Below are 12,413 nucleotides of genomic sequence, written 5' to 3'. Positions count from 1 at the left end.
ACTTTAAAGGGTGATCCTGTTTTTTCTTTCTTGAGTAGTGCGTGAGTGGGGGCCAATTTCTTTTGCGTTCAATGCGCACCTAGACTTAGAACGATACAAGCCTTATTACACTGTTATCTACCATCTTTTTTGCTGGGAGCTGGAGTGGGAAAGAATGCAGAACCAACCCAGATCTAGATAATGTGAAATAAGATTTTACTGTGCAAATGTGCAGTGCTTCAAAGGTGACACTTAGACGCGCCATGATGTCTTGATTTATTTGAAAAACGAAAAAAAAAAAAAAAAAAAAAAAAAAAAAAAAAAAAAGTAAAAAAAAAAGTAGTACATATTCACATCAAATGTCTACTGAGAACACACTAAAAACTATTTCACAAAGAAAACTGCCTTTTTTGGAATGAAGCAAATAAAATTTCAAGTAGTGGCATTTTCTTTGTTCTTTTTTCTCATTTATACATAAAAACACTATGTACATTTAAAAAAAAAAACCAACAAAAAAAAACAACACAGGCTATAACCAGTCTGAAGTAACAGTTTAAAATGCATTTACAGTCAGTCACAATCCTTTCAACATCATGTACTGGTCCTCCTGAATGTGGGATGAAATTCAGTGAAAACCCCAGAAAGAAAAGACAAAAAACAAAAACTTGTTTAGTGTAAAAACAACAACAACAAAAAAACAACTTCCATTTGCGTCAACGACAGAAACACTAATGCATTAAAAACCACTTTAGTACTGATTGTTCAAGCGTGGAAAGTTGTTACATTGATTGAACCACCCTCCCTTCTGTGATAATTAAAGTGCTAGACCTTATACAGATGGAGAAAGAAAGAAAAGTGAGTAAAGCACTTTTTCACATCATCTTAGAGTTCTGTGTTGTGCTGGGTGCTGTGTCAGGTCTGCGCAAAAATAAGTTACAACCACACAACACCAAACATTTGCACAATAGTTGTTCGGCTGGTGGTTCTTGGTCATTGGCAAAACTTCACAAATGTATAGTGTATGAAAAACCCAACATTTACCACCTGATGTGATTAGTGTGTTACAGGTCTTAACACTGATCAAAACATTAAAACAGAATAAAAATTTATACACAGCACAACTGGTGTATAGTTACAAGACTACAGAGGATGCAGTTCACCAAATGAGTCATTTCACAGCTCTGCTTCTCTGAAGGTAGATGCCCCTGAAACGAGTAAAACAGACACCACCACAGTACCTTTGGCAAAGAACAAAAGTGAACGTGAAGGCAAACAATCATTGACGATCCATTAAGTAGATGACAGTGGTCACCTATGTATGAAATTCACCAAAATACAAGCTTACTTCTTGTACAGACAGTGCATATCAGCAACCAAAACAATACACCCCCCCAAAAAACAAAACATATCCATGAGGTTTCACTTTTTACAACTATCCAGCGTGATCTGAGATAGGTCGTTGTAGGAGACTGTAAAAATAGCTGAAATGGCAACCATTGTACCAGGGTCCTGAGGAAAGGCAAGTTATTTTCCAGTGGTATCAGAGCTGAGTGTGAGTCTCTTTACTGGAGGTATTTAATTGCTGCAAGCCTGTAAACATGTAAATGAAATGTAACACAATAGAAGGCATGTTTCTATTCTATTCATATACAGACGTTCGTCTTTCCCTTACTTCTCCTTGAGCCAAGTCTCTAGATCTTGTGGTGATTGACAGACCAGTGCAGACTGACATGAGTCAGCCTGCAATATTGAAAAGTGCTGGAATTTTTTTTTTTTTTTGTGTGTGTGTGTGTGTGTGTGTGTGTGTGTGTGTGTGTGTGTTTTCTTAAAGTATGAAAAGTCTGAGGCCATCAAAATAACCATGGTCTATAGGCTCAGAAACCCTGCACTGGCAGAATACTCTTCTTCCTCCTCTTCTCTCTCCACCTCGCATCCACTGTGAGCCGCTGTGTTCTTCCTTTTTACTTGTTTGCTAGATGTGCCCCGAGGCCTCTGCATGGGAACTAAGAGGTGGAAGCCTGGCTGGGCATTGGAAGAAGCAGCACCCAGAGAAGTGGTAAAGGTCTTGAATGTGCAAGCCCTGAGAGACGATGAGTAGGAGGAGGAGGAGCATGTAGATGAGGGGCTTACACTCTGGACTGAGGAATATCCTGAACTGTGAAGGTCTTTAGAGAGGGAAACGGGCTCTTGGCCTTGGGAATCCTTGTTCACCTCCCTCCTTGCTTCACAGAAGCTGTCCTCATCGCTGGATAGAGCTCGGCAGTGCTCCCCCCTTTCGCCTGCATCAGTAAGCGGATCCAGCTTGATGGATATCATGGAACCTATTGGGGGAAAAAAAGAAAAGAAAGTGCTGCTTAGTCATCTCCATTTAAATTATGTCTTACTCAAGATGAACTCAGGCATTATTCTCCTGTTCATATAGTTTAGCTCATTTAAATGCATTAAAGAATTTGAGCCTGCTGGTAATCAGCACTGCATTAAGCGTGCCCTACCCCTCCCTCATACTCACAGTCATCCTCTCTCTCTCCCTCGCTTTCTTCCTCCCTGTCCCCCTCATAACCCGAGCAGGAAGTGTCCAGGCTCCAATCCAGGATGTCGCCCAGCAGCTTCTCCTCCTGATTTGATAGTTCTGCAGTGGGCGTGGCCACAAAGCTGCCTCGGTGCGCCTGCATGCTGTCATCGCGTCTCCTTCGGAAAAACAGTGGGACAAGCAGAGGGGTTGCTGTGAGTCACGGGAACTTCTCGCAGATGGCACAAAAACAAACACCTTCTGGTCAAGATGCTTCACGAGTCAGTTCGCCACAGCACACAGGTGACTCAGCCACGATAAGAGCTGCTAAATGAGCAAGGAAAGAGGCGGGGTGTGTCTCAATTCTCCGCATGTCCTAAATCCCATCACACCAGCACTCTACTAAGCTTGTATTGATTTTCTATATACATCCTGCACATGATGCAAAACTGGGTGCTACACATGCCACATCATGTTACATACTGGAGCTTTAATAGGAACTGTTCCCTGGTCTTTGCTGATGTAGTCAGTACACTTATCTAAAATCATTTGATTGCTCGCACAGGGTACATTGCGCAGCAAATGTTTTTACTGAGTGGCCAATTAATACCGATTTTCACAGTCATAGAAAGAGAAAATAAATGCCACATTACTCACAATTATGTGAGCTAATGATGTGTCTCTACACATTCAGACCCTGCTTACTTCTTGCTATCGCTTGATGGAGAGGCCAGGAAGGTATGGATGTCCGCTGGCTGACCAGTGGGACTGGGAGGCTCCATCTGAGGCACCACCTCAGGAATCTCCAGGATCTGGCAGAGCTCTTTAAAATCCATCACCTTGTTGAAACCATGAAGGGGAGGAAAAAATTTCATTCAGAAAAACCACGGCAAGATATGCCTTAACCATGCCTAACCCTTTTTTATAAAATTAAGACAATTAATAATAATAATACTAGCGCAGTACCTTATCTTTACTGATGTGGTGGTAGGCCTCGTCTTCAAACCGTTGCTTGACACCAGTGAGAGAGACGTGCCTGTAATCTTTGGGAACATCTTGACTGAAACTGAAGACAGACAGGGAGGGGGAAGCAGAGGGGAAAAAAAACAAGACCTGAGTATGATCCAGTTTACTTGCAGCAACACTTCAATCATCTCTTGGGGACAAATCTTGTTACTTGTCCATTTGCGAATTACAGTTTGTTGATACGATGCTCACCTATCAAAGAGACTCACCCCGAGGCACGTTTCTGTGACTCAGTTGCTGATTCACTGGTCACCCCCACACACACACACACACCCACCCACATCCAACCACCTCCACATCAATAGTCCAAATGCTTCCCTCTGTCTATAAGACTCTGGCACTCTCTCCACTTTGGTTTTGCTTTAAAACCCTCACGGCCAATCACTTTCTTTGGCCAGAGTCATCAATCAATTCTTGTTATCTTCCAATCGAGGAAAGCACAGTGAGGCAACAGGGAAATACATTTTTGGCTCATCTTCTCCAATGTAGGTTCTGTAAAGCTGCTGAGCTGTAAATAAACAGCTGAACAGGCATTTGCTTTATTAATTTGTGAGATCCAATAATAGGAGAGAAACTGGTGAGATTATTGGCCATGGGAGCACGTCAATAGCAATTTTACAGTCTGCTTGTAGTTTTGGAGTTCCATCGACCAATCACGTTTGAGCAGGGTTTAGGTGAATGCAGGTAAATCTCTTTTCTCCGAACATGGACGAACTGTAACAACGAAACCACCAATTATCATAAGTGACAGCTGGGAAACAAAAAAAAACAAAAAAAAAAAACAAACGCATTGATAAAGAATAACCCAAAGACAAAACAGGAAGTTTTTGTCATCTGCTTTCAGTCAGCCCATTAGCCCACTCCTTACTTTGCCAATGCTGATTCCCCCCCGTTTTTCTTGACTTAGCGTTGCTTCTTGCTTTACCATAACAATTTCTTAAGTACATAAAGAGTTATAAGTCCCTCAGCCGAACAACCTGTAATTAACAACAAGCTACAAGCAAGACGCAGCCTCCAGGGCTGAAAAGTCAAGCCAATAAAGAAGTGCCAAAAACTGCAATCCTTCTAATTGCCACTTAAGTATGACTCCAAAAAACAAGTCATTTCCCACAGGCTGCTCTTGTTAAAATATCACATTTTAAAGTTTAAAAGCAGATTTACTGCCCGCTACAAACTGTTATGGCCTCTATGGATAGTTTCTTCCTTCATCACAACCTTACTGTGGGGCGATTTATTAAAGAAAAAAACAAAAGAAAGAAAAAAACAAACAAACCCATCCTCCATGCTGGAGTTTGAGGCATAGCAGCAGCATTTGTTATACTAGGCTTCACCTCCACAAACTGCATCTATTAACTGGACTTCTGGATTGTGCTCCAAAAAGAGCATTTTAATAGAACTAACTGACTAAGAATATGGCTCACTATTTAAAAACAGGCCAAGCAAGAAATTTGTGCTTCAGTTTTTTGCGAGTAAGAGTATGATGCATTTAGAAATGCATTCATTCCTAAATGCAATGATGTGAAAACCTCAAAGCCATTTAAAAAAAAAAAGAAAAAAAAAAAAGGAAGAAAATAAAGAAGAAAGATCCCGTGTGCACAGAGATTTCTCCAGATTCTCAGGATGTTTTGATATTGGATGATTATATGGATTATGATGTACATGGTGAGATATTTTTGAAGTCTCCACAATGTTAAACTGATGAACCTCTGCTCATCTTTACTCATGAGAAACTGTCTCTCAAAGACCCCCCCTTCTCAAACCCAGTCATATTACTGTCCAGATGCCAATTAGCATATTTAATTGTAAAATGTTTCTTTTAAGTACTACTTTAATCTCCAAGCCGTTTGTTGCCCTACATCCAAACTTTTTTGCGCCACGTTGCTGCCAAATTCAAAATGAGCTAATATTTCCATTAAAATTACGCTCCCTCTTTTCTGTGATCTATTCTGAATAAAATATGGGTTTATTTGATTTGAAAATAATTGCATTCTGTTTATTTACATTTTAAGTGCACAATTTTTGGAATTTTAGCAATTTCTGCATACTAAAACCATGATTATGCTGTCTATGCAGACAGGTGGCGCATAGACAGCATATAACATGAACATAGCTATTGTGATGTTACTCGTTGATTTCCGAAGTCCCGTTTTGAAGCCCAAAGGTGAGTATAAACTGTCTGTGAAGCATAAACTGTGCATCTATTGGCTGATGACTTGTTGTTGAAACCTCATTAGCCAATGAGTGTACAGTTTCACGCCATAAATAATCCTCGATTATGAAAGATTTACAAAAAAAACCTTCCTTTTTTTAAAATTTAATATTATCCCAAAATGTATGACTGAGTCCATCAGACTTGTTGACAGAGGTCAAATCAGAAAGCTGTTTTTCTAGACTTCTATTGGATCGAAAGTCTTTCTGCAACTTCAGCTATCACCATCTGGTGGCCTTCAAGCAGAATGCAAGTTTAAGGCATTTCTACATTGGTTTCATTTTTCTGACGTGGAAGCTACGTCCATGTTTTTTTATTGTTTATTGAGCTGGAGACACGATGGCTAAGTAATCATTCCTGTTGTACTACTTTGTCCACCTACTCTGGTACACATGGGGTTAAGTGCATTGTACTGCTAAGTCTCTGTAATGCAAAGACCGAGCTGACTCAGACGTGCAAAGTATAATCAAGGCTTTAAGCAGATTGCTCCTGTGTCGGTGGGGTGAACCAGTAAAGTTTATGCAGTTACATCTGTAGTTCCAATTACATGGATACTAGATAATGCTAAGACTTAATCTGGTTTTATAATTTCAATGTGCACGAGTTCTCTTGGGTTCCTGGAATGTGGAGGGTCCAAGGCTTCAAAGAAGTATAACAGGAATGATAACTCTCATGTTGGGTCTCCAGTTGTCCGTGTCCGTAACCAAGTATAACCCAGGGTTTAGTAGGATCTGCGCTAAGTAACCACTAATCAAATACAGTAGGGTAAAGCAAACAGCACAAAATAGATATGCCCATTTTATATTTCTTATTACACTTGCAGCTTATGATCTGAAGCATTTAAGATGTGCAAGTCACGGCTGCTCTGATGTCATTTGATGTCACACTCTGTGAATCTAACATGGCGTGATGTGAGGGAGTTTAGTTTTGCGTACACACACACACACACACGCACACACGCAGAAACGTACCATTTGACATAGAGCAGCACTGAAAGGGGAACAATGTCTTGCTTGGAAAAGCCTGTGTAATCTGCCAACAAGGTGGGCCAAAGAGGAGCTGCAGAGAGGAAGAACACAGACATAATTTAAGATGAAGGTAAACTTAACACGAAACTAAACCTGTACATTCTGCTTGTTTGAAAAGACTCTTGAGTTACAGCCTGTTGTTAAAAGGCTGGAACGTTGTACGAGTGTGTATGAGCGAGTGTGTTTACCATAGTGATGTAATGCCCGTGTGAGCAGCAGTGCGGCACAGGCCAGTTTAGCAGGTGGCGGTGTGGCTAGAGCAGAGTAAAGCAGGGACAGCTCGCAGATGTAGCTAAATAGGTGAGTGGTTCGCCTCTCCAGAGGGAGCAGAGAGAACAGGACCTCGCCGTAGTCCAGCAGTGTGGGGCTCTGCAAGAAAGCATAAGCATTAGTCTTTGCATTAAAGAAGGTCGGGAAATACTTCACTGGCACCAAATACTAAACAATACACTAAACAAACGATGCTTGTTGTATTCACCCTGATGTTTCCCTCCAGCACAGAGATGACCTCTCCCATCATTCGAACCAGGTCCTCATATTTGTAGGTGTTGTCTGTCAACCAAACTGCTTCACGTATGGTCAGGATTTCTTTGCTGATGTATCTGAAAAGGAAAAAACAGTTACAAAACATTTGCCTTTTAGATAAATAAATAATTCAGAAACGAACAAAAACCATGGTATGTGTGCATCCTTACCTTGTGCAGATGACCATGCAGGCGATTCCTAATAACTGAAGACGAGCTTTGGGGACAGACCGCAAAGTCAAATAACGGTCCACGCAGCCTACAGTCACATGCAGCGTCTGGCTGGTGAAGTCCTTCATTGTGGTCACCTCCACAAGCCAGTCCACCAGGATGTACCTGGAGACAAGCAGACAAAAAATTTAAAATCAGGTGCATCAGGGCAGTGTGCCAAGTTTTAACCATGTAATAATAATCAATATCGTAAACCTTTTAAGAATATAAACTGGGTGGCTTTGGAAAGCAGAAAGTGGCGTTTCTAAAACTTGGTAACAACAATTCAAGTTAACTCAGGGCATCAGACTCGGTCACATCTACCTCAAGTCGATGTGGTAACTTTTATTGCCGGGGTGTGTCATCCCTTTACTAATGTCGTTAAAGAAGGGGAGGATAATCAGCACGCAGTGAGTCATCACAGGGACTAGAGATATTCATCAAGAGACAGTAAAATCATGACGTTGCTTCTGTTCGATCTACCTCATGCTGTCCTTGATTCCTTGTTTCAAGATTTCCTGAGATGAGGGCCGTGATGCTGGATTACAGGAGCTGAAGAGCTGGGCGACTAAATCCGAGCAGGCCTTCGACTCCAAACCCAGCGGATTGCCACTGCTGCACACTTTGGCCAAGGACAACTAGGGGAAGAAGACAAAGCACTAAAATAATTACACAAGAAGGCTTGACATCTTGCTGCTATGTAACGCTAGAAAGGCAACAACAAAGTTTAGTACTGTATTAGTTTCCTGATATAATTACAGACCTTGGGATTTAGCTGAGTCATACTTTTGTGATTCAGTGGGGCGAAAAAAAAAGAAAAAAAAGAAAGAGAGAACGTCAACATCTGTCAAGCCCTCTTGACTTTAGTTGATAGCATTTCAATAAGCAACTCCAACTCTGGAGAAATGTAGGCCCGGGTAATAAAAAACAAGAAATGACAGCTGAAAGGTTTTCAAAAGAAAAGCCATTTGCTGCTTTTTTGTATCACCGCAGGGGAGTACAAAGAGAGAACAAAGCTACAGATTGACAGAGAAAACCGATCACAAGAAACCAACTGAAAGTTGGTGAATTGTCCTCAATCACGCACCTGTGCCTCCCAACATCCTTTCCCAGCATAGTCCCTGAGGGTTCGCACACACTGCAGGTACCTTCCTGGATCTGCGATCTGAAACACATACACCAAAAAAACCGAAAACAAAACCGTAAGCTCATGATTGGAGTCAACGTGAGAATCTTTCTAGAATCTGTAAAGCATTTACTATGTTAGCTGGTTATGTTTGACTGACTGTGTAAATAAGAAATAAATCCCAAACAAACAGCTGTCTTCACCAAAGGCGCATGCTTCTGAGAGTAAATCTCGAAACACGGTAATGAGAGAACCTGACTCACAGCTGCCTTACGGCTGTGCTGCCACATCAGGTATGAGCTCTGTAGACAGCCAGCCTGTGACGACTCCTCCAGCATGGATATGGCTTCTGAACGCTTCTCATCATCCTGGACAAATGAAACACAGTTCCTTAAGGTTAATGATAGCAGTAAAGGTAAACTGTCTGCCGCATGCTGTCTCTGCAACATATGAAGGCTCGTGACATAGTTCTGCTTTGTCACATTGGTAAATAACAAAGCATACTGAAGCTGTGAGTAAGAAGAAACAACAAGGCCTGTAAGACAACAGAAGCTGCATGACAGGGACTTATTCCATCTGTGGTGCTAATGACCAACTGGTCCAACAGCCCCTGTGACATCAGCTCAGTTTTAGGTTTTGGTGAAGGGGTGGGGGTAATAGAAACTGGTCTAACCACACCTGGATTGAGATACAGCCCCCCACAGTCTCACTCACCTCAAACAGCTGCAAAACTTTGGCCAAACAATGCAACAGGGGACCCCTCCTCTCCTGCAGAGAAATCACAAAAGCAGATTGGTAAACAGTTTTGCACATGCAGTGTATGGCACTGTAAATCATAGTCAACTAAGAAGAACAGAAGCCAAGCTTTAGGGACAGGGTGTTCAGGCAGCCTTCCAAATATTACATTTTTATGTAATATTTTGTCTGAATTAATGATTTAAGAGAAACCCCAACTTAATACTTTAAGACCAAATCAGGCATCAATGGAGATTAAATTTGCACCCCAGCTGGTCAAACAGGAACTCTGAGCCTACCATGTTGTTAGCGCACTCAGCCTTGAGGTGATCAAACACCACGGCCTTGCAGCAGCTGCCGGTGGGCGACCACGGTGGACGGATGAACACCCAGATGAAGGGATCTGCTGTGAGGGAGCGCAGGCTCTCTGCGAGGCTAAAGAAGTGGGAAGCCTTTCGACCACACACATCTGCTCGGCCCTCGTCACTTAACAATGCTGAAGGCGAGAGAGGATGCACATTTTTAATCAATTAGTTCAATTATTTAAAGGGTTTTCTGTTATCTGTGTTTATATATGACTCCCCATTTAATCTCTGACATGAACCAACCAACAACTTACGTCCTTCATTGTATAAATATGCAATTCCAAGCTTCACAGCAGCTTCAAAATTCCCTTTGTCAGCAGCTCTAAAGGAAGACAAAATTTAAAGTAAAGACTCAAATTGACAAACAACATATATATAAGTACACTTTTGACAGTAGGTGATGTACCTTTCAAAAAGCCATAATGTGTTTGGGGATGGCCACGTGTCTCTGAAACTGACCCTGGCCCAAACACTAGAGTGGTTGTCAACAATGTCCCGCAGCTGAGAGTGAACCTGAAACAGGCATTTAAAAAAATAAATAAAAATAATTAGAACCCCAGCAGAGGAGAAATCTCAGGTAATAAAGAGTTTAGCTGTGTCAGAGTGTGCACTTTTACTCACAGCTCGGATAGACAGGAGATCCTCTGCAGAGAGATACTGGAGCACACAGAGAAGAACCTCCTCAGGAAGAGACAGCAAGGTGATCCCAGAAGATCGCTTACGTACCCGCTTCCGTGCTGGAACCGAGTAGCATTTTGAACAACGGCAGTGGACAACTGAAAGAAAAAAAGCAAAGAGGAACTGCATATATTACACATCAAATGTTTTGAATACTTGAGCATCTTTCCCATATTCACCCTGCAAGCAACAGCACTGGGAGGAATGCTTTAAGTGTACACAATCAAAATCACAAATCACTTAAAATTCCACACCTAAGTGCAAGATTGGCTAACTAATTCTCACATTAATGACAAACTAATATTTGCCTTTCATTGAAAGCAGGTCAAGTTGATTTAGACATACAGTGATGCACTCCAAGATGAAGGTTGCATGGCTCCACATTCAAAACTACTAACGTAAGGCATCTACGGGTGGTCTACTCAAACTCTCTGTGAGTGAGTGGGAAAATGTTTAAATTAATGGAAAGATCATCACCTTAAAAGTATTAAAACACATAAAAAGCTAATGTTTTTTTTCTGCAGATGTTAAAAATCTAACGGCGGTGAACTGAGCAGCTGAAGGAGGAAAGTCAAAGTCGATGAGCGCCCAAATTTCCCTCCTGTAAGTTCCACGGCAGTAGTAACGATGAGTTTCAATTAGGTTTCAAATTCGAACTAGTCTAACGCTAAGTATTTATTTTTCAATGACCACAAAATGCTCACAAAGTTAAAAGAAGAGACGTTTTACCTGCATAGATATATTGCCAATATGATTTACCATTACTTCCCGGAGGCTATACCAGTTAACGTTTGTGGTGAGCAGCAGCTAATCACCAATGCTAACTGTGTCAAACTTTAGTGCTCTGAAGTAAGACCGCAAACACTTGTTGCATATTATAGTAATTTCCATATATCGGTGTTAGCAAGAACAAGTTGAAAAAAGTACTTACCGCCTGCTTTCATTGCAAGTACAGGGATCACTCCTCAAACAGCGATGTCTTACTGTAGATGCAACTCTTGAGTAGCGATTTATATACGAGACGATGTTGGCTAATGTTACTCACATTCAAATGCTCACACTAATTACTAGAAAACGAAATAGGCAGTGTTACAGTGTTGTTTCCTGTGTCTGTTTTGCTGTGATAGTTGACTAATGTCTCCGTAAGTTGTTAGCTATTGCCTGAATTCAAATCCAAGCACGCGTCCTCACTTATTGGACCCGCCCCAAAAGATGCTCTCTAGGACCGCCCGCGCTCACCGTTTAAACTATACGTTCAATCTGATTGGTCCTCACTGATGATGCCTTTATTTAACATTTTAGCCATTTGATTGGTCAGCGCGAAGAACGCTCGCGACGATTGGTCAGACGGTATAAAACTGTAACATATTAAACGCTCATTGGAGAACGTAACGACATTTCGAAGTACGCGCTCGTTAGTGAAGGTATATAATTGGCTGACCCGATTTAGAAGCATGCCCACCGAACAACCTTTAAACAGTGGACTGTGGGAAATGTAGTTGGATAGAGAATATTTTTTAAAGGTACGGTGTTTAAAGGGACAGGTGCGTAGCGTCAGCTTTGAAGGATGTCAAAAGACATCCCCCAAACATATTGTTAGCCATGGGACTTCATTGTAACTTTTTAATCATCTTCTGTTGTGTATATACATATATATATATATATATATATATATATATATATATATATATATATATATATGTGTGTGTGTGTGTGTGTGTGTGTGTGTGTGTGTGTGTGTGTGTGTGTGTGTACATTAAGCTAGATGTTTCTTTACGTCCTGATATGTAAAATATTTGAAATGACAGAAGATGCCAAGTCAAATCAAAGTTTATTTTTATAGGACATTTAGAACAACCTCAGTTGACCAAAATGTATGGGTCCATATAGGTGTATAGGTTATACGAAATATTATATAATTAACATTAAACCAGCTCACTAATAAATACACTAATATACACAATAAACTCAATAAAACATCATGAGATAAATCTCAATAGACATAAATAAGACCAACTGTAATA

At 41.0% G+C, this 12,413-nt stretch overlaps 1 protein-coding gene across 1 annotated transcript; it reads right to left on the bottom strand.

Annotated features, from left to right (window-relative positions):
• Window positions 1-1,775: 1,775 nt before the first annotated feature.
• On the bottom strand, window positions 1,776-11,641 carry ccnf (cyclin F). The gene is made up of 17 exons (XM_085454258.1): window positions 11,321-11,641; window positions 10,333-10,487; window positions 10,118-10,224; window positions 9,966-10,033; window positions 9,646-9,842; window positions 9,326-9,379; window positions 8,875-8,979; window positions 8,573-8,650; window positions 7,969-8,123; window positions 7,447-7,611; window positions 7,230-7,353; window positions 6,940-7,120; window positions 6,695-6,782; window positions 3,455-3,554; window positions 3,194-3,327; window positions 2,489-2,667; window positions 1,776-2,300 (listed from the first exon to the last, which is right to left on the bottom strand). Exons 1-17 carry the CDS (start codon window positions 11,331-11,333, stop codon window positions 1,846-1,848), a joined length of 2,358 nt encoding a protein of 785 aa, XP_085310384.1. The 5' UTR covers window positions 11,334-11,641; the 3' UTR covers window positions 1,776-1,845.
• Between the last annotated feature and the right edge of the window lie 772 nt (window positions 11,642-12,413).

Source organism: Copadichromis virginalis, linkage group LG4, assembly GCF_057382275.1.
Source record: "Copadichromis virginalis isolate Kocher_CV1m ecotype Utaka linkage group LG4, C_Virginalis_male_GT1.1, whole genome shotgun sequence".
Lineage (NCBI taxonomy): Eukaryota > Metazoa > Chordata > Actinopteri > Cichliformes > Cichlidae > Copadichromis > Copadichromis virginalis.
Note: the sequence above shows the minus strand (reverse complement) of the source record. Positions and strands in the feature narration are given on the sequence as shown.